The sequence below is a fragment of the Prinia subflava genome, chromosome 1 (genome assembly GCF_021018805.1).
Source record: "Prinia subflava isolate CZ2003 ecotype Zambia chromosome 1, Cam_Psub_1.2, whole genome shotgun sequence".
In the NCBI taxonomy this organism is placed as follows: domain Eukaryota; kingdom Metazoa; phylum Chordata; class Aves; order Passeriformes; family Cisticolidae; genus Prinia; species Prinia subflava.
In genome coordinates this window covers 45,483,043-45,504,962 of record NC_086247.1, presented here as the reverse complement: position 1 = coordinate 45,504,962, position 21,920 = coordinate 45,483,043, and the positions used below count along the sequence as shown (strand labels likewise).

General features: G+C 38.3%; 1 protein-coding gene across 1 annotated transcript in view; it reads right to left on the bottom strand.

Moving 5' to 3' along the window:
• The window catches only part of CDH2 (cadherin 2), a 114,493-nt gene that overhangs the window by 36,325 nt on the left and 56,248 nt on the right, over positions 1 to 21,920 (bottom strand). Inside the window, exon 3 of the mRNA XM_063395038.1 lies at positions 1,799 to 2,025. Coding sequence (XP_063251108.1) covers positions 1,799 to 2,025 — 227 coding nt within the window. The remainder of the gene's footprint in view (positions 1 to 1,798; positions 2,026 to 21,920) is intronic.

Here is a 21,920-nt window from a genome sequence, read left to right as displayed (position 1 = left end):
GAAGGAGAATAACTAGCAGACATAAAGTAACTCAGGTGCAATTACATAATTGACTGAAAGGCTGTCTTTCCTCTGTGTTCATCGAACTGTTTTATTTGCATTCACAGTGCAGTTTGAAAATAACCAATACCATTTACAACTGCACTGCAAAATTGTAAGAACCCTTTTTTCCTTACTTAACTAGGAAGAGAAAGGGAATTATAAACCATTTATAACATGGCGCTACTGTGTAAACTATCTGGCACTTCCTGAGAAGTAGTTAATATTTTGCAGAATTTAAAAGTATGCCTTTATGTATTTCTCATTAGCTAGAGCTTCAGTTCAGGTAATGTGCTACTGTACACTAAATTTAGATCTGGGTGTGCTATAATGTAATTTGAGTTCCAAGAGAAGTTTAATACATACTGGTAGGGAATGTCTCAAATATTTATGACCCTATTAAATCCCATAGAATTAATGCTGTAATTATTTTAAATCTATGTCAGCCATGATGGATGCAGTAGATGACCCACTTTACACACTGGGTATTAATCTCTGCTGGGTGTCAACATTCCCTTCCTATTCCCTTCTATATTTGCAGTCATTTCATCCTTTGGATGACAGCACACACAGCTAGCTTGCTTAAGGTTGCAAACAGGGCGACAAAAACATTTTCCAAATTTTTCAAAAGGAGATTTTTTTTTAACCTAAGCAACTATGTCACAAAGCATGAACAGACACCCAACTGAAGGTCAGATTCTACTACTCTACATTCTGTTGATGATAAAGATACCTGAATAGTGTCTTTGCAATAAACAGGGCATGCTCTGGCCCATCTAAGCATCTGGTCTTTTAATATGCTTCCATGAACAAAAACCCTGTATTTCTATTGCTAAAAACATGCCTTAGCAGATTTAACACAATCACAAACTAAGCAAACAAACAACTGATGATTACACAGCAGTGGTCTCCAGTGTGATCTCAGGAAAATGTATTGCATAACCACATTACCTATTTTAACATTATGCTTAAATCTTTAATGTGTACCTACTATACGCATGTTAATCTATGAATATTATCTATGAATAAATTTTGTTCTTTATCTGTAAACTAAGCACTTCTCCTTCACTAAGGAGAAGGCAAGAGACAGCAGGCAACAGGTAATATAGCAGAAAAAGGCAGACAACCTAATATGCTTTTCTAAAGTAAATACATTGCTAACTGCATGTTGTTATGTCTGATTTTTGTTACAGTACATGGTTTATCCTATGGCAGCTTCCAGCAGAGGGAGACTATCTTCCTTACCAAGTAGTGCTGGAATCATGAATAATTTACAATCTCCAATTTGATTATGACGGGACAAGACAAAGCCAATATTCCCTGCCAGAAGTGCTTTCCTACTTACTGCTGTAAATCTACAGCTCCCATCTAATAAATGTGACTGATGCATTCTATCACAGATTTGTTTATTTTGCGGTTATATTTAACTGCTTGAATAAATACTATAATACTTTCAAGCAATTTAAAATAAAGGAATGACTGTGTGAGACTTAAATTCAGGTATAAATCTCAAGCTTTACAAACAAAAAGCTCAAACACAAAGAATCCTATACAAAACAGGTACGTCTTTCCATGCCTTAGCAAAACTACAGAATAAAAGACTATTAAAGTTCCTTCTAAAGCTCCAGCTTTGCATGCACTAGGTGTCCATTAATAAGCTGGTTCATGGAAAGGTGCATAACAGGCAAAATTAAACCCCTATTTTTTGGCCTCTTTGTGGAGATACATTTATACGGGCTGCATTTAGCTCTTGTTTTACCTTTTCTGAAGCCCCTGTGAAGGCTGGTTCAGGGGTTAGCTTCACCCTCATTTGCCACTCTTGCTGGGTTTCCTTGTCTTGAGCAGACACGACAAACTCTGTGGGCTCCGCTGAAAGCTGAAAGCTTCGCTCTGCATAGACCACACCGTCTTCACCTACTCTGAAATCTTCTGGCTCACTGCTACCAAAGTGTATTTTTTTGTTACCATCACAGCTTCGAAACCTCACTGTAAAACAGATATAAAATGACAAACAAAACAAAATTGAAAAAGCAGCCCACTTGAATTCACTCTGACATCAAATGCACTAAACCAACTCAAAAGCAGATACTTAACTTAATGCACTAAAAACAAACTCAAAAGCAGAGATACTTAACTTGCTGCTGCTATTATCACATGCAATTATGAGTACTTGTACTTGTACTTTATCCATCAGTCCACGCCATGTAACAATGATATTCTTCTGTGGGCTGCTAGGCAGAGATTTTAACCCTAGACAGGAACAGCCTCCCTCTTACAAATTTACCCCACCACCTTCCAGGTCTTATGGAACAGTTCAGTTGGTTGCTAGTCGATGGCTGTGGGGATTTGCATCTCAAGCTTCTCAAAGATCCAGTCAAGCTCAAAAATACTCAAAAAATTTTGTTACACAGCAACCGTAACTGAAAACACAACTGTGCTCCCAGCACCCTCCCTGCCTATGGGAGTAAGGCAGAAACCCTAAAATATGTTAAAAATATTAAATTCTGTGCCCACATCAGCCTGTGATTCAGCTGTGCCATCTCAGGAAGATTACTTATGAGCTCTGGGACTGAGTTTCCTTGTCCCTCATTGAGAAGATGGAGGAGGCAATAAATACCTCACAGAGAAAATCTAAGTTAGAGACCTTGAGTTTTTGTTTTGGTTTTTGTGCTTGTTTGTTGTTTTTGTTGTTGTTTTTTAAAGCTGTATTATGTACCACATATGTCCCTTTATCTACTAAGGAATTACATATTCTTTCTTAATTCCCTCCCTCCCTCCTTCCTTTTGTTGTGCCTGAAAGACACACACTGGAACAACAAGTCAGTAAAACTGATGTGTTGTGCACAAAACAGAACTGGTAACAGGTTACTGCCTTCTCTACCCAATTCTTTTCACCATCACTTATCTTCTGGGTTACAGCAAATAACAGTAAGTAAAAAAAATGAAAGTGTGCTTTTATAACCAATGATCGCTCTCGTTTCCAAAGCATTATGAAATATTTTGATTGTATGGGCAATAGAAGTGCAAAATACCATTATGAAGGTTGTGCTGAAATTCACATCGTGAAGATGAAGATGAAATGAGGCTTTCTGCCTCATTTCAGTTATTGCACTTTTTATATTGTGCTAAACCATGCACAAACTATTTAGCTTCAAAACCTAAAGGTCCCTCTCCAGAAAAATCACTACTAAATGTCATGCATCATATGCTTTCTTCTGTAATGCACTGTTTTCAGGAAGGTACCAAGAAGAATCGTACTTTTTTGTATTTGAACTTTAAGGACCAAACTGATGTTCAGATGACAGACTAAATTTCTTTTCTTACTGCACCCTTTCAGTCATCCAGAATCCCCCATCTGCCCTCTCCTGACAGAAAAGACTGTAATTTAAAAGGGTCCATCCAATAATAAAAGGAGACAAAGCACAGCACACGACTCTTAACAGCATCAACCTTCTTAATTTTAATCTTGCTCAACTGGGCAGGGATACTGCTCTTTCCAGACAGATCCCAGAGTTCGAAGGTCTTTTCCTGTGGAAGGCCAGCCTCACCTTGGGGAGAAGAGCATGCCATGTCCACAAAGCACTGAGCCCTGAAACAACAAATCTGCCTGGGTAAAAGGCTCAAACCTCACCAGCAGGGCTGCTCCTGTGATCCTCCTTGGAGAGCTTGCCTCTGGTCTTCCTCATAAGCAGAGAGAATGCTTTTCTAAAATTCTCATACTCAGCCTCTCATGTAAGTTTTCATATACTTAAGCAATTCCTACCTACTTTATCAGGTACAATTACTTCCCTATAATCTACAGGCTACAGGTCTGCAGAATTTGAAGACCTCTGGTTTGCTCTTCACATGGGAGGAGAAAACTGACAAGCAGAAGATCCAGTTCCCAGATGTGAACCATCCCATTGACCTCCTGCTCTTTTCAACATGGGCCTTGCAGCTTGAGTCAGTTCACTGCGAAACTGCTAAAATGCAACAGCCAAATGAGAACATACATGACTCTAAGCCAAGAATATAAAACTACTACTTAAAGCAATTACTCCAGTATGTAGACATACTTACTGTAGTCCTAATTCTGAAATTCTGTAATTCTAAACTGGAATTCAGAGCTGGGTAGACCATATTGCCCAGCACAAAAATAAAACGATGCCCAAGAAGTTACTCCAAAGTCACTACACTTAATGATGTAAGAATTTAATGACTAGACTGTTAAACAGTGCTATTTGTACTTGGTTACAGAAGCACAGATGACCCAGACCCCAACCATGGAGGAAGCTGGGCATTCCTGAAATGCCACCACTGTTCCCAAACAAATCTCTCAGAAACAGTTCACCTAAGTCAAAAAAAGACAAAAAACAACAACAAAAAAACCTCCCACCAGCCAGCAACATAACCCACAGCTCTGTGCCTCTGCTAAACTCTCAACTACAGCTGCTTTCAAAATCCACTTTTCATTAAAAGTGTCTTGACCAACAGGACAAACAGCAAAGCCAGCTCTACCTCTGGCTCTTCTCAGACTTACCTCTGAAAAGTACAATAGTTGGAAAGAGAATGAAGATTAATCTAAACTTTGATCATTACTGTTTCTCAAAAAGGTGAAAGCTAAAATGAATGTTTGTTGTTATGGTCTGAAAGACCAAGAGATCATAACAATATTTTATGAAAAAATATTTCCTAACTATTGCACAGTAACAGAAAAAAATCGTATTTTAGATATTCAAATTCATATAAAAGAAGATTTCTTTCCCTCATCTCCTTACATATAGACTCCAGCAGCACAAAAATAAAACAAAAAACCCCACCCTGCTAGCCACTTCATTGATATTCTTCCCCTGGGCGACTCTGTATTATGAAATTCAATGAAAATCCCTTCCTCTGACAGTATCCTGGTAAAAACATATAAAATTGTCAATGTGAGAATTATTCTCCCTTTGCAAGGAGCACACATTAACGAATTATGGTCAAGTATAACCATCTATAATTAAATTCCCTTGACAGAGTACAGGTTGTGCAGTAGCTACTCTCCCCCCAAACACATGGTTATCAGTCTTGTAAATTCGATTTACATCACTTTGCTTCATTTTTCAGTGCTCAACTAGTATGAACAAAGAGTGATTTCTGACAGTAGGTTTTTAGGCAAAGATTTTTTTTTTGCAAAAATGCTACAGGAGATTTTTTTTTTACTGTGAATAATGACTGCTTATGCAACCATGTTCTTTTCTAAAAACCACAGGAAAGGGAGGTATGCTTTCCACAAGTCACTTTATGTTGACAGATCAATCTCAGATTTTTTTTCCACTTAAAAAAAGGTTAAATAGATATGCTCTTCAGAATCTTAGTCACTCTATATGCAACAGAAAGAGTTATCAAGCATCTGATTTTACTGCTTTTTAATAACACTCTGAATGAATGATAAGAGTACCATAATCTATAAAAATAATTTATGGATTTTTAAGTATTTTTGAGTATCCTGTGCATCTTCTGAAAGTATCTGCTTTTCAGAAGTATATTATTTGAAAGCCCTAGGAAGTATTCCATCAAACTCAAAGATAACTGTTTCAATTTTAAAGACAATACTTTTGGTCATATAAAGCAGTAATATGCAACATGGGAGTAAACTGTGCACTCAGTTCACAGGCTCAAAATAAGGCTGTACAAAAGGGTTTATAAAAGTAGTGTCTTTAAAAAGAAGAAAAATTGTATTTAGTGTTAGCATATGATTATTACTAAATATTATAACCTATGACAAAAGACCATTATTATCCTAATCTGAGTCTTGTTTTGTCTTAAACCCAAGGCAAGTATATTCTATTAAATAAAAAATAAAAGAGGACCTCTGAGACGACAACACTCTAACTCAACACTGTAAAATGAAAGTCAACAGCTCCATGATATTAAAGGAAGCTTTCAATTTAACACTCTCACATGGAAGTAATTACAACATATGCATACATGTGTAGTGTACCAAACGTTAAGAACTAGACATGCAAATTCATTTAAAGTGCACTGGAGATCACCACCACTCATGCTCAGGTCTAATGAGATGAATGATTCATAGTATCTGTAAAATACAGACACTCATGTTGGTTTGTACTCTTTGACAACCTGCTTCTGCTCTTTTTGTCCTAGGCAAATAATATCAGAATTACTTGATCCAAACAAAGACCGAGGAAAAAAACTGATGTTAATAATATAGCTCATTGTACAATATTTCATGAACATATTATATTCATGTGCAACATAGAATATTGATACGGAGTTTTCATTACTTGTTTTGACTATGAGACTGAGCTTGCCTTCTGGATTTCCCGCACTTAGAAAATTTTCAATTCACATCTAGATAACATCTGCATGCATCCAAGCACACTAGTGTGCTTCCTTCTGTGAATTTGCTGGAACGCTGCTCCTCTTGAATGCTCTTCTCAATGCCTAAGCATCAACCTCAAGGCAAAGGCTCACAGTAGACATCATGGAAAATTGCAATAAATGCCAAGTGCTAACACTACATGTACTTCAGCAACACAGTTAAAAGAGTGTGCATCACAAAACAGAAAACCTATAGCTATTTAATCCACTTGGGATCATTTTGCAACACACAAAATAGATAGAATAAGAAAGTATCTCAGGTACAACCACGTACTAGATACCACTTTTACCTTTGACAGATTGAGAAACTATATGGAAACATTCTGCTTGAACTGTCTAGCTATCTGCATACTTAATATCTGAACACTCTCCAAGAACACTCTGAATTTAACAAGTCTTTACTTCTCAGAGAGCAAAGCAGGAGAAAACTACACTAGAAACCCCATATAATGGCCCCTTCCACCCCCCCCTTTTTACTTTATAAATTAGTAATTTATTCATACTGGTTACTTCTGTATTTGTAAGATGATCTGTCAGTCCTACTGACATAGGGCACATGCTCATATTTCAGTTCATGGTTTGTTGGAGTGGCATGTGTAATGCCTATGAGACATCCTTTACTATAATTATAGATGACATTCAAAAGAACTGGATGAGACATCCTGGCAAACTGTTATAATCACAAAGAACTAAAGTACATTCTAATTTGCCTTTTCCATCACCATCTTAAATTTGGTCTGATTTTAGAACTTCCTGAAACCAGCTTGAAATATTATTAAATATTTGATTTTCTGATATATGGGTTGTCTATACCAGCCAGAAAAAAATGTTGTTTGCACCTGTAAACTGCAAAAATTAGCTATGGAAATTACTGAGTCAAAATAAATATGAAATATAACCAGGTTATTTTAGGCAATGGCATTTCCCTACCTGTATTGTAATTCCATTTGTCATTATATCCTTTAGTTGATATTTCCATACACCAGCATTGTTTCTAAAAGGTTCTTCTCGTCTTTTATAATCCTTTTTTCTTCCCTGCTTTTATATTTACGACCTGGTAGTTTCTCCCATACTCCAGACCATCCAAAAATCTCACGGCACTACTCATTTCGAGCCTTGCTTGAGTAATCAAGCTGTGACACTTGAAAGCTGGCTGTCAAAAGACAGCTACTTACCAAAGCCTGCTAATTCAATAATTGCTTCTGAAAACCTGTGCCCTGTGCTAAGCACTGTGTTCTGTCACCCCAGCCCACGTGGAGGGCTGCTTCAGCAGGTCACGCAAGCCCAACTGGAGTTTTGCCACTTCAAAGGGCCAAATATGGCCATTTGCTTCTAAATCCTATATGCATTTGTCTTCAACATCTTTACAACCTGGCTCCATGGGTAAGCCTGGTTATGAAGCTCTCAAGCGGCGAAGAAGTGTCGTATCAGAAGGTTTCAGCTGAGGTAAAACTGAGGATGTATTTAAGCTATTTACCAATTTTAGGTGTTTCATGATCTGACTAATAGCAGCTTAACTTCCTACTTTTCCATGCTGAACTGTTTGTTTAATTGTCCGTTCAGTTAGGAAAACAATAATTAAAAGGAAAAGTGATTTGCAAGAATTAGGGTTAATTCATACTGTACACTTTTTTCATTAATTGAAAGCAGTTCGAGTTATCTGCAGCAGACATAAGGTAAAACCTAGTACTATGACTTCACTCTGGGGAATTAGGATGTTAAGTAGTCTACTGTATAAAAACCCTAAGTCTTTTATAGAAGTTGTATGTTATGCCGGTAGAAATAATTTGTACTGGTTACCAACTATGATTCAACTATGCAATTCTCTCTCCTGCCCCACTCCCGGGGACCGCTAGTTCTAGATAGATAAATAGGTATGTTTCCTAAAATAATGTATTTCAAAGCAATCTGGCAGTCTACATGACAGAAGAACACTGGACATAAATCTCCTGCTCCTTTATTTCTGCAACATATTCTTTCTCATTCTTAATTTGTACCATTACTGTGAAAGTTTTCCTTTTAAAGTATTTTGTTGCAAGGTAGAACTGGGAAATATTACAGCTCCTTCCTACATTCATGAGGACTACCTCCTTATGAACCATAATAATCCAAACATTAAGGTCTATTTTTAAAGTATTTTCCTTCACAGGTAGCTATCACCAGACTGACTAATTCTTGCATTCACAGGGAAAGACTCACACAGTTCTTTAATAAAATGCCATCTAGTTTCCAGTTCCCATAATCCTCTTTGTTTACAGAACAAAGTCGTAACAGGCATGCCAGAATGAAAATGGGGATAATGTTCTTTCTATTCGATAGCAATGCCTCTGCAGCTTTTCAGGATGGGAATACCAGCCATCAGCAAAACACAGGACTGGTATCTCAAACAGAGTCCAAATTATATCTGATTCACTGACCCTTTTCAGTCCTTGCCTCTACCACTCACTGGCACAAAGATCTGTGCTTTCACACACCCCTTTTGTCTTTATTTTAGAAAAAAAAAATGTAGAAAAGGAGAATAATCATCTTCAAGAGGGAAAGTACTTGTATTTTGACAACTGCTTTTGTTTTAAGACACAAAAAGGTTTCTTTCCATTTTCCTTCACTCTGTATTGTTTAAGGCAGTTTCACTATAGATGAGCCTATAGGCCCCTGCAGAGTTCTGCACCAGCTTTTTTTCTAAATGATGCTAGCTGAAAGAAAACTCAGTAATAAATGTCATTTCTGTACTCTGGAGTACACAGTGCACCTTTAAGACTTTCCCAAGTATACCATTCTTCACAGTAATAAAAAGAAGGATTAAACACTAATCTCTTATACCCATAATGCATCAACTGACTACACCTGCTAAAATCCAATTTGGTAATTAAAGTATGTATCTACTGAACAGTCAAACCAGGAGACTAAAGGGAAAGTACTGTCTCTACAGATAGCTAGCAGAAAATGGTTTCAAAATTGAGGCACTTAACACAAACCTGCTTTTACCTCTATTCATTTTTATGTGACCTTAAGCAGTGTAAGAAACAAATACCTACAATTATGGTGCAGCAATTAAAGGGCAGGTTTTGTGCTAAAGTAATGACTTAAATATCTAGTAAAAAACTGGATAAGCTGCTTTGCCTTTTATTCTATCTTTAGAAAATGCCAAGGAAGTTAGCTCTTGTTTTTTTCTTTTTCCCTCTCTAGCAAAAAGGAAAGTGAGAACAGAGAATAGATGCTTTTATATGTACTCTATGCTAACTGTTCTCGGCCTGAAGTCCTTTTAGGCTTCAGGTTTCAAGTTTTTTTCCTGCCTCTTCTCTCTTTCTTCTTTATTGTTCCTTCTCCCTGCCTTTCCAGGTGTTGTGTTTTCTAGTTTCTCTAAACTTACTTTATTCCCTGATGCTCCCATTGTTCTTGCCCCCTCTTTCAGCTGTGCTCCTGACAGAGGTGCTGAGGTGTCCAAGCATTGCTCATTTCAGGCTACAGTTTAGGCTTGGAGCACACCTAGGCAGAAAGATCATCCGAGGCCGCCTTACAAAAAGAAACAAATTAACAAACTAAACATGTAGGCTCTGAGAGTTTCCATAAAAAAGCCAGAACTTGCTGAAATATCAAATGGGTGCCTACCTTCAAATGAGCTGATGATCTATTTTATAAATTCAACTGGTCAGCAGCTTTAAATAGTGGCTTAAGCCCCTGCACTAAAAAAGGGGTTTAGGAACAACAAGAGAACACAGGAGAAAAGCATATATCACTTTTAGCCAATGTGTTGCTTCTTACCATGAAAAGAAATACAGTAAAATAAAATTAGGGATTTTTCTCATTAAATTACAGGACTGCTCAGGCAGAACTGAGTGTTCTATTCACATTGCATCAAACAAAAATGCCCAGCACTGACAAAATGGCAGCACTCCTCTCAACAATCCTGCCTACCATCAAAAAAAATCTTGAAGCACATGTGGTACACCTAATGTTTTGTATTCTGCTGCGTACCCCAGGACACCACCTGTTTCTTGAGATGACACTTTGCAGTCCCTCCCATGTGGCTGTGGATGCTTCAAGAGGAAAGGGGACAACTCTCCCTAAACTTGCTTTTCAGCTTCACAAACCAGCACACATTTGAATGCAATGACCCTCCACAGACACCAGTACAGATTTTCCTCTGCTTCCTTCCTTCCTCTGTCTGGTCTGCCTGACATTGGTGGCTTTTGTCACTCTCCCACATGTCACTCCTCTGGGCATGCTACAATCTAATTTTCCAAACCAGCAATTATTCTTTGTGACTTTTAAAAGGTCCCTAGTCATACTCTAGTTACTGTGGCAGCTCTGTGCACCACTTCTTTGCTAAAAGACAAAAGCTGCTGTCCTCTGGGGGGATCCTGGAGAACCTTCCAGCCAAGGGAGCTGGACATGGACACGACTGCCCCAGCATAACCACAGCAAACAGCAGGCGCAGCTGATCCCAGAGCAGAACCCCCCTTTAACACAGAGATGCTCATTTCCTCAGCAAATGAGAAACGGTGAAAAAACACCCTGCTTGAACACTGCTTTTGCATTAAACAAGGGCAAGAAACCTGCCAGTTGCCAAAGGGGGTGGAAGAGACAGCAGAGACAGCCCAGCAGTATTTACACTGATGTGGTTAGATAACAATAAAAATCATAAATCCCACGGATTCCAGTATCACTGGATCACGTCCAGTAGGCCTCAGGCAGAAAACCAGTTGGCATGGTAGCTTAATAGTATCTAGTCAGACCCCAGGTTTTCATCATTATTATTCTTAAAAACAGGTATCTGACCTTAAAATTCAGAAAATCCTCTTGGCGACTGGTGCAGGCTAGTACAGAGTATTTCACAGCCAGGCCACAGTAGTGCTGCCCATAACAAAGCAGAGGACTCAAAAAGTTGTATGTCTATCCTATTATGAGGGAGTATTATGTGGGTGAAAGTAACACCTAAATGGGTATTCACTCCCTCTGTGTATTGCTCTCAACATTTAAACCAGCACAGGTGACATGCTAATTAACTGATTATCATTAAAGAGGGGGAAATATCAAGAGAACTATCAGGAAAATGCCTGATTTCACGTATTGTAAGATTATTATTTGGGTTGTTCATTAAATCTTGTTACAGCATCTCTCTGAATACGCCTCATATTCCCCCTCGATCCAACATATGTGATGTCCAGATGCCTTAAAAATAAGTGAAGAACCACTAGCATTAGAATCAGATTTAATTAGAAATATGTAGGAAATTACCTGACACTGCTCACTATGGAAGATCACCTAAAACACTGCAACATCAGAGGGAAACTTTAATGCCGTCATCAGTCCATTCAAGGGAGCAAAGAGTAATTAGTACATACATTACGTATTTTTCCGCATGTGCTAAAATAAGTACAATGTTCAGAAAAACATTTAGTGCTGGAATACTTTCTAGTGACTGGCTCTTAGTGAACACTCACAAATGATTATTAGTTATCTTTATCTTTTTGGTTGACTACCTAAACTGTTTTCTCAATGAGATGAAAACCATCCATCTTTGCAAGGCCAGCAAGTATCCACAGCACAAAAGGAAAACGAAAGAGTAGGAGAAATTTGGACTTTTTGTGTTTACGCTGCAGATATGGACCCTCAGACTTGAGTCTTTTCAAATGATTTTTTGATTTCATGTAAGGCCTATCTGACTCTAGGTAAATTAGGCAAACACTGGCTGCAAGAAGTAGCACTCTTGCTTCATGTTTGCACCATACAGTGCAAACTCATTAAAATGACCAACAAGAGGTCACCTGTGTACATGTTACACAGGGTAAGTCAAAATTTAAGTGATGCTACTTTCCTTCAAGATCTTTTACCATTCTTTGAACGTCTTGTCTGGGGATTACAAAATTACAAGGCTCAGATAATCCCCTCAAATTCAAATTGACAGTAATAGAATTGACAGAAATAAAAGAGGCATTACACCAGGAAAAAAACACTGATTAAAAAAACGTTTTCTTCGCAAAATGAAGACAAGCATGACAGCAGCACAACATGGTACCAGGATTAATATAGGAAGGGGGAAAAAAATAAATCCTTGGATACAATTTGCAGACAAATGAGAGAAATACAGACAGACTTCATTCAAGAGGGAACTTTCAGTACTGCAAAATTAAGACGTATTTCGGGATTCTATGCCAAAGCAATGCTGTGCAAATTTATGCAATTTATTCCAGGTGGAAAGAGAAGAGACAGACCTGACTGAACAGACTCTTGTTGTACAATAAGGATTCAGTCTAGTCACAGAAGAACAGAGAAGAAAAAGAATGGATCTTCTGATATATTTGAAGATACTCTTTGTATGATAAATGCAACTTTTTTTTTGTGTGTGTGTGTGTGTCTAGACTTTCCTGTGGGCCTTGTGAGCACAAAATACAAGACACTTGACATTCAAATTGTGTTAGATTGGAATAATGCCTGAAAATAGCAGCGGCTTGACTGATTGAACAAGAACTGAAAATTCTACTTTTAGCAAAGCCTAAGGATGAGAGCAGGGTATTACCTTTCTGAACCCCTTTGCTGGATTGAACAGTTACATGAGCTTTGAGACCAAAGATTACAGTTATAAATATCTCAGTGAAAACCCCACATGTGATAATGGCTCCTAGAGGGAATCATTAGGATTCATTTCTGGATGTGGCAATTAACCTATTACTGTCTGAGTCAAGCCTGTTTTGCTGAGAAGCACTGAGCTATTGCACTCTACGCAGTCTTGATTTTTCAATTATTAGTCACAACTTTCCGAGTTTCTTAGTAAAGATTATACAGCAACACCCTCCAAATGCCCAGACTGCATCCCAAGTGTCTGGGGATTATTCCTACAGTAATTTGTATAACAGGACTGATCCCTGACTGTGAGTCCTAGGTACAAGATGAAAATTGGTAACTCCTAACATTTACATGAATCAAAAATAATACAAATACCTGAACAATGGAAACACCCAGTAACTTGCAGAAGCAATCCATCACAAAAATGGAACTAAATCTTCCTGTAGAAACCCAAATACTGTTTTATTCCAATAGAAAGGCACTCCTTGCTTTGCTTACCAGAATACTAAATACTCATTTCCAAAAGGAATCTGAATGGAAAAGCCCCATTGTAATAAACATTTTAACATTTCAATGGCTATTTCAACTGCCATCTGTATTCCTCTCAATTTTCCTCAAATGTTTGAATTCCTCAAAAAGACACCTGTGGCATTCACTCAAGAGAACAAACATCTCTTTTCACTTCCTCTTCCAAAAAACAATGCCAGCTTGCAAAGGGAATAAAGAAAGCCACGCTATGCTTGCTGTATACTTCAGAAATACTATCCAATGTGTTCTACAGTAATGACTGCTGATCCAGAGATATTTTTCCTTAGGAAAAGCATTACCATGAACATATTGTGCAAAGATCACTGAAATGCTGTTACTTTGATGGCTAATATAAGCAGATTCATGATCTATCTAAAAGACTGTTAAAGTTACTCATGGCAAAATTCTTTCCTTTCTTGGTCATGATGTACAGTTCCCCTCCAATACTATACTCCAGATGTGTCTTTGCATGCATGTGAATATGCTTTTGGTCCATAAATGCAATAGTGTCACCAACAGGGAGAACACATTCAGTGAAACAGCTTACTGAGTTTCTGTTGAAACAAAACTGCAGAGCATGAAATAGCAATCTGTCATCAGATGCTGGGAGTCTGATGTTTGTCAGCAGCAGATAGAAAACTGCTCTCTCCTCTCCTCTCTGAGGGAACTGACTGCATGCAGGTGTGGCCAGTCTGCATCCATAGGCAAGGACTGAAGTCGCTGCAGCAGTATTTTAGGACCTATTTCACTAGTGTTTGTTTGTTTTTTAATTTTCTAAAACACATATCTAAACAACAAACAAAACTACACCAAACAAAGCAAGAAAAAAACTACCAAAACAAAAACCCACCCCAAAAACCACAAACTAACCCAACACAAAAAAGCTACAAAACAAACCATCTTCTCGCACGTGCACACGCTGAAAATAAAAAAAAAATAGCCCCCAAAGCTAAATGGGTTCTATTCACTTCACATAATTTTCATGCAGGTATTCTCCACTACTTTGTACTTTCTATTAAAAGGTACACATTGTAACGGGAAGATAGATTCATATTAACATCACCCCACCCCATTTTAAAGTAAAGGTGAGGAATTCAGTTATCCTCAGGAGAAGGCTCCCAAGAAACACAGCCTGAGAGCCTGTAAACACAGGCTCAGTACTTGTCCAAAAGGCACTATCCAGAACATGTGGCATCACGTTTTCATCTTTATTTGGATGGGCTGCTCACAGTCCCTGTGCTGCAGACCTTCCTGCCAGTGCAAGGAGTCTGCATGGCTGGTGTAACACTTTGATGAGGTAATCAGACAGGTTAGCAAGCAATATAATCAATTTGATCTGCCCATCTCCACTGAGCACTCGTAGTCCAGAACCACTTTTATTAAGTTAGGCAATGCCTACAGTAAATGAGTGATGTGCTATTTTGAATTGCCTCTCAGGGCTCAAGATCATGGTTGCTAATGCTCACCTTTTGATGAGAAAGGGATTTCTGCAAACTAAAAGCAACCTCTCCCACAGCAGGAGGAAGCAGCAAGTGAAACGGAACAGATCTGACCTTACAATAAACATCTGAGCTACATTTTAAAATACTGGCACTGAAATGTTATTACTTTGCTTTGATATGCTGCCAAGGGAAAGCAAAGAGCCATTGAAAGTTGAACTTCGTTTTGAGGTCCGGTCCATTTTTCAATAATCCTTGTGGTATTGCGTATGTAACTTAAGGATGTTACAAAAGCCAACATACTATGATGTCATAAAATAATAACATTCATGTGAAGGTCTTAATAGATTCATGCTTAGTAGTGTCATAAATTAAAAACAATATCAAGGAACACACACATGATCCCACAAATGAAATACATACGGTACTCTGGGTATGGAGAAAGGCATTTGGAGAAAATTAACACAATTTTTGGCTCACAACATCACATGGCTGCTGTTACTTATTAGAAGTTAAAAATTTATAAATTTCACTACAGTGTGGGGTTTTTTTTGTTTTATAATAAATGCAGAGAGGTCACTTTTAATGTACATCTGTTGGCATTTTGTACATTATAGTCATAACTTACAGATTTTTCAAAACAAATTGTATAACCAATCTACATGGTTTTCCTTAACTCCTTTATTGCTGTATGTCTCCAATATAAAATGTAAATTTTTCTTTGAGGACCAAGGTAACAAAGACGAACTTGAGATGTGAAATTTTAGTCACAGAACTGTGATTTATGTGTGCTATTCTCAACAAGTCCCCATGATAAAAATCAGTAACTGCATTCAATCTGTCTTCAAATCACATTCAACTGAGTCATGTATCTCTATGCTATATAACTCTGTTTTTACAGTTGTATACCTCCAGATCTAACTGATTTCTGCACTGTTTTGCCAAGTGTTGCAATGTTAACTTACTTTGGTATTAATTAATATCCTTAATACAGCTTGACTCCACCATGCCTTTTCTTATCCTACCTTCTCACACATGACACAACCCCATTCTCTGCCTTCACATTTTTCAACTACGTATCTTTGAGAGGTGCTTGCCATAAAATGTGTCAATGTTTTTCAGGGCAGTACTATTGCCATGCAGGTGCTTTGTTCTATCATTTTCCCAAATGGAAAAAAAAGAGAGAGAAGAAGAAAAGTCTTTCCAAAATCTTGATGCAGGGTGGCAGAGCCAAAACAAACAGTAATGTCTTAAGCAAAAGCATGTCCCTCACCTGAGAAAGCTTAACTCACAGTGTTTTAGGGGACAACAACACTGGACACATCACTTCTTTCCACTGTTCTGTCAAGTGCATTCTCCCCATCACAACTAGAGATGCTGTTGTCTAATGATGAATGAAGAACAAACACAATTCATGCTGTATTTACAAAAAAACCCAGAAACAATTCTTAAATTAATTCTAAAAATCAGGCAAGACCTAAATTCCACGGACTTCCACAAAGGAATCAGAAATCAGCACAAAAGTCTGTGAAGAAAAATTTTAAAGTCATACTGAAATAATTAAAAAAAGAATAAGGGAACACAACACTACACTCAAAACACTGTCCTGAAAATCTGTCACTACTTAAACTATGTACCAAAATCTTTGTTGTTTTATACAGAAAAAAAAATTAGTATGATTCCTGTCAATGTTTCCTCTCTTGTCAAAGAGAACCATTCTGTCTTTGTAATCTCATCAGGTCAAAAGCACAGGTAAACCTGTAATTCTCAGTGATCTGAAGGAAAAACTTGATGTTTAAGATCAAAAAAGCTATCTAATTTCTCTAGATGAGAATGGAAAGGATGTATATTTTCCTAAGAACATCTGCTCAGTCACATTTCATTTTTTAAGTATTTGGTAATATTTGATACTTTCTTCGCTGTGGCCATCAGCTGCAGAAGGCTGAGATTTGAGACTTCTTTTTACTAAAGTAAAAAAGGTGGCTTTGTCCTTTATTTTTTTCATCTGAGTCTGAAACACATTTGGAAGGCCTGGTCAACAAATATATATAACTTTGAATAGAGAACTGGCTCATCAGAACTAAACACCATTTTGATACTGCTTAATGCTGTGTTTTTAATTATTAACTGTTTCCCAAAATTAAATTTACCAAGTTTTTATAAGGTGCATTTAGGTTTCCTGATATAGTATTTTACTACATTTACTGGACCAATAGCCAAGTCTGCATTTCTCATCTGCTCATAAATATCATGCAGATACAGTAATCGTTGGACTATTTCCTTTTGCTACCACAGATAGCAAATTCAAATAAAAACAACACCCAAACTTTTTCAGGGCTTCAAATGCAGCTACTGTAAAACATGATCTAAGGTAAATAAAACCATCCAATAAAGGAGGGAACCAGCCTATTCCCACCACTATTAATGCTGCTTTGGTGGGTAACCCCAAGGAACATCACTCCCTGGTCAAACAGGAGGAGTTTCCCTGCAGATGGAGGTGGAGAGATAAGAGGTGAGGAGGATCCCCCGTCACTGGTGCCACAGTTGAGCTGGGTGATTTCACACCGCACAGGGAAAGCACCATCTGAGCCTACACACAAGCAGTTTCTGCTCCTCCCAGAATTGCTACAAACCTGTCTTTCTAGGTGAGGGGAGCCTCTCACTCTGCTCAGATGAGGAATTCATGCTCTGACCCACAAACACGGGGCTCAGGAACACCACATCAAATGCCACCCAAATGCTGCCACCCTGAGTTTTGCAGTGACGCTGCTGCAGGCACAGCTGTGCCACACAGGCGGGACAAGGGGTCACGCAGGGCAGCAAAATATTAAGGGCAGCAAATTGTTTAGTGACTGTTTTGTTTACTGTGCGAGTGGCTTTTAACTAGAAGGGGTGGCAATTCTTTCCAGCTTGCCTTGGGCAGTGAAGGCTACAAAAATGTTTGTACTTGAGGAGTGTCCAGGGAAATCGGCAGAGTCTTAGGTCTGTTCCTTTATCAAGTCTACCAAATTCCATGCTACACGACACACTTTTTTTTCTTCTCTTTCCCCCCTCCCCAATTATTCTACATAACATGTCCAGCAAGAGTGCTAAGCATGCCAGCTCAAAAGCAAACAGGAAGCAGGCAAACAAATTCCTCCAAAACTACTTAGCAAGCTGTTTTAGCAAAGGTTTACAAATGGAGCAAGAATCTGCCCTCGCCTTCATAGCAAACCACAATGCCACAGAGATTCCTCAAGAGAAAAATCTCTCTCAGGCTAAAGATTTTCATAGCAAGTTGGAGGAAGCAATATATGGCTGAAAAATAATTTTATTTACAGCTAGGCAGAAGTTAAGTGACAGCCCACTAGCAGGCATTACTGATGATAAAAATAGAGGCATGGATTTTTAAAGTTTATTTGTGGGCCACTGTGTAGTTTATGGTGTACCACTAGTACATGTAAAATAAATTGTAACACAGCTGGTGACAATGGGGAATAATTTCATACTAACCTGAAATAATCAGTTATCTTCCCCCCCAAATTTTATCTAGGAGAAGGTGTAATTTTTGCCAAAACTCCTAAAACTGAAGTAGATTGTAAATCATTACATTCAGACAAGAAGGTAACTTCAGCTAATACTGATCTATTTACAGAGAATGAAAACATTAAACATGAAACACTGAAGTATTAAAAATTTAACAATTATGAATTATGATTATTAAACGCAATGTAGAACAGTAACTCAGAGAAAAGTGTGTTGACTTACAGATTATTTTGATAGCACAGTAGATTAAAACTAATTATAGTTTCAAGTTCTTCATTATTACATAACTCAATGCCCACATCAGTCAATTTACTGAAAACAGTACACACGCATGAAACAAATTATTTATGGTGCAACTGAAAAACTAAAGGATGGCAGCCACATTAGTAATGAATGTGAATTTAGTGAATTTAAGCAAGACCTGAAAAGCCTGAACCAACCAGCCACAGCCTGTTAATAAAGTAAGACCAATCTATCAACCTTAAGTTCTTGCCAATCTTTATACAATTTAAGTCTCCATGAAAATATTTTAAAAGTCATGTGTCCTCTCCACTGCTCTGTTAAAACTCTTGGATGGTGTCTACTGGAAATGTAATTTCATGCTGTTCTGAAAAAAAAGCAAACAAAAAAACCCCTCACAAACCAAAACAACAACAACAACAAAAAAACACCTCAAAGATTCCAAGCACTAAAGTAATCTTGGTATTATTTATTCTTGCCTTAAATGAGGCAAGAAAGGAAAAAAAATGAACAGACTGCTACAGAAAAATCAGTCTTCACTTGTGATTTCATCTGAAAGTTGAACAAAAAAATCTTCCTGAGCATGCATCTCCAACTGATATTTAATAAATAAATAAAATCTCGACAACCAAAGACCAGCTCTTGCACAGTATGTTTGCAAAGTGCTAAAGGGAAACAAGTAGATACCAGAAAACTCTCTGTACTACACACTGGTATTGATTTGGAGGGGTTTGGTGTGCAGTAGAACTGCCAAGACTGCATCCTAGGGAAATGAAAAGGAACTCCAACATCGTTTCTGATGTCTGAAATCTTACCAGCTAATGGAGAACTTGCTCCTGTGGCTTTTCCTAAAATTTCTGATTTTAACAGAAAAATGGGAGGAGGAGGTTGTGTGTGGATCAAGGCTGCCAAAGCATGAAGAGAGTCCCAGTTTCCTCCTCCCTTATTCCATATCCTCTTGCCTCTCAATTTGACTGCTCTGCTGAGACCCGGTAAAAAAAATCAGAAGAAATGTTTCCAAACACAGTGCTAAGGGAATACAGGACTGCTCTCTCCAGTTGATGCAGGCTTAGGTATGGCCCTGGTCACAGTCACCACAGCTTTCTCTCATTCATTCTATTGCAGACTATACCTCCACCAATATTGTCTTACTCACACAGTCCTTTCTTACTGTCTACAGGCAAGTCTTTGCTTATCCTTTTTAAGTACACCAATACAGTGTGCCTGCAGAAATCAATTTTATCTCTAGGATACTGGATTCTGACATACAAATAAAATAATGCATACAACAAACACTACTAAAGATGATGCATTCATTTAAAGATTTCCCAGCACATATAAATGATATCTATCTAGATGTTCATCTCTGTATTTTTGCAGTACATTATCTATTTATTTTTTACACTACATTAAGGCTGCCAAGAAAACAGAATTGCCACTATTCAGGCTGGAATTTGCTATGTGAGAATTTTATTTCTTTTTCTTTTATCTATGCATGTGGGTCTCAGATATTCTGCAAAGTGATGGCAACAGTTGCTTAACTCTAAGAGTAAAGCATATGCCTAATCATGCTAACTACTTTGACAAAGCCCATTGCAGGGAAGGGGTGGTGTTCTTAACTGTGGCAGCTGTAATCCACAAATAATTACATTATCTTTAACTACTCTTCACTTCAGCTGGAAGAAACATGCCTTGGATCCTGCTTCTCCCAGACAACTGTAAGGAAACAGAACAATGGTAATTCCCAAAGCCCCTGACCTCACGGAACCGTATTTCATTAACCAGTTTTCTCTAAGCAAGTGGCAGAGAAGTACATTACACTGAAGGGGACACAGAGGCCACAGATCTGGGGCAGCTGAACACTGGGAAAGGATTGTGATAATGTTGCTCAGAGAACACATACCATGAATGAGCACTCACCTCCTCCCCCCAAGTTCACGAGTTTGCCAATCTGCAAACCGACAAGACAACTATACAGAAATCATAAAACCAGGTTTTTGACTCTCTCAACTTAAAATTTGAAACCAGTAATCACTCAAGAAGGCGGCACACATGGGCAACAAAAGAGCAGGGAGAACACAAGATTCAGTACATCTCTATTCAGTGGCAGGAAGGCATCTATTATCAGATGCAGAATGGACCCGAAATGCAAAGAAAGCCAGCATTGTTGCAAGCGTTACTGGGAACATCTAGCTGCTCCTTACAATTATTCAAAGAAAGATGATCTGAGACAACCCCAAAACAGCATCTTTAAAACCAGTATCTGATAAACCAAAGCAAGCACATAAAGTAACTTAGGCACTGCCCAGAAAACACATGGGTAAAAACTGGCTAGAGGTTGGCCCTCACAGCCGATCCCAGCAAGCTCGCTATAGAGCAGCAGTGAAAGATGCAGTCAGCCTTTTAGAAATGGTTGTCTTGGAGACACCAGAACACACTGTATTGATGACAAAGGAAACAAAAAGCTGGATGCACTTTCTAAGGCTTTTAGTCTGCTTTCTTTCATGTGGAGTTTACGGAGGAGGGCCTCCCTGGGACGGGTATGCGGGCAATGCTGGCAGCAGGACCAGCTTATTGAGGTAGAAATCTTTGCTTGCTTAGGAGTTTCATGCAGCCCCAGAGCACCCTTTATCCCAGGGAACGGGAGACTTTGACATGGAAACTCTAGCAAATGAGACTCACGTTTGCTCACTTTGAAGGTTTAGCCCTGCACAAACATTAAACCCTTCCACCTAAGGATCTTTAGGAGAAATAAAGCAAGCAGTCTCTCCTGGTTTGTGCAAGGGCCCTGGAGCTGCTCTGGGGGCTCTCTCCAATTATTCAAGTGCTCTTCTGCTAGGCTCCTTCCAAACTTTGAAGCAGAAATCCAGCAAAGTACCTTGAGGTAACTAGGAGAGAAATGGCTAGTGACATTTAGGCTGCAACTGTGAAAACTCCAAGTTCTATCTTGGTGTCACTGAGGTAAGCATGGGAAAGAATTTTGATGGACGTTTATTTTTTAAAGAGACCATGAGCAGTGAATGTTTTTTATTCCAATTATTGAGTAAGTCATGTAATGCTGAAATGTAACTCCCATACTAAACTGGCAGATTCTAGCTTTGTAAGAAGATAGCACTTGGTTGTATATTGCACTGTAATAAGTCCAACAGTACAAGATTCTTTTCAGTTTGTAGTATTTCTCACTGATAATGCAATTTAGCCCTACATCAGAGGATGCCA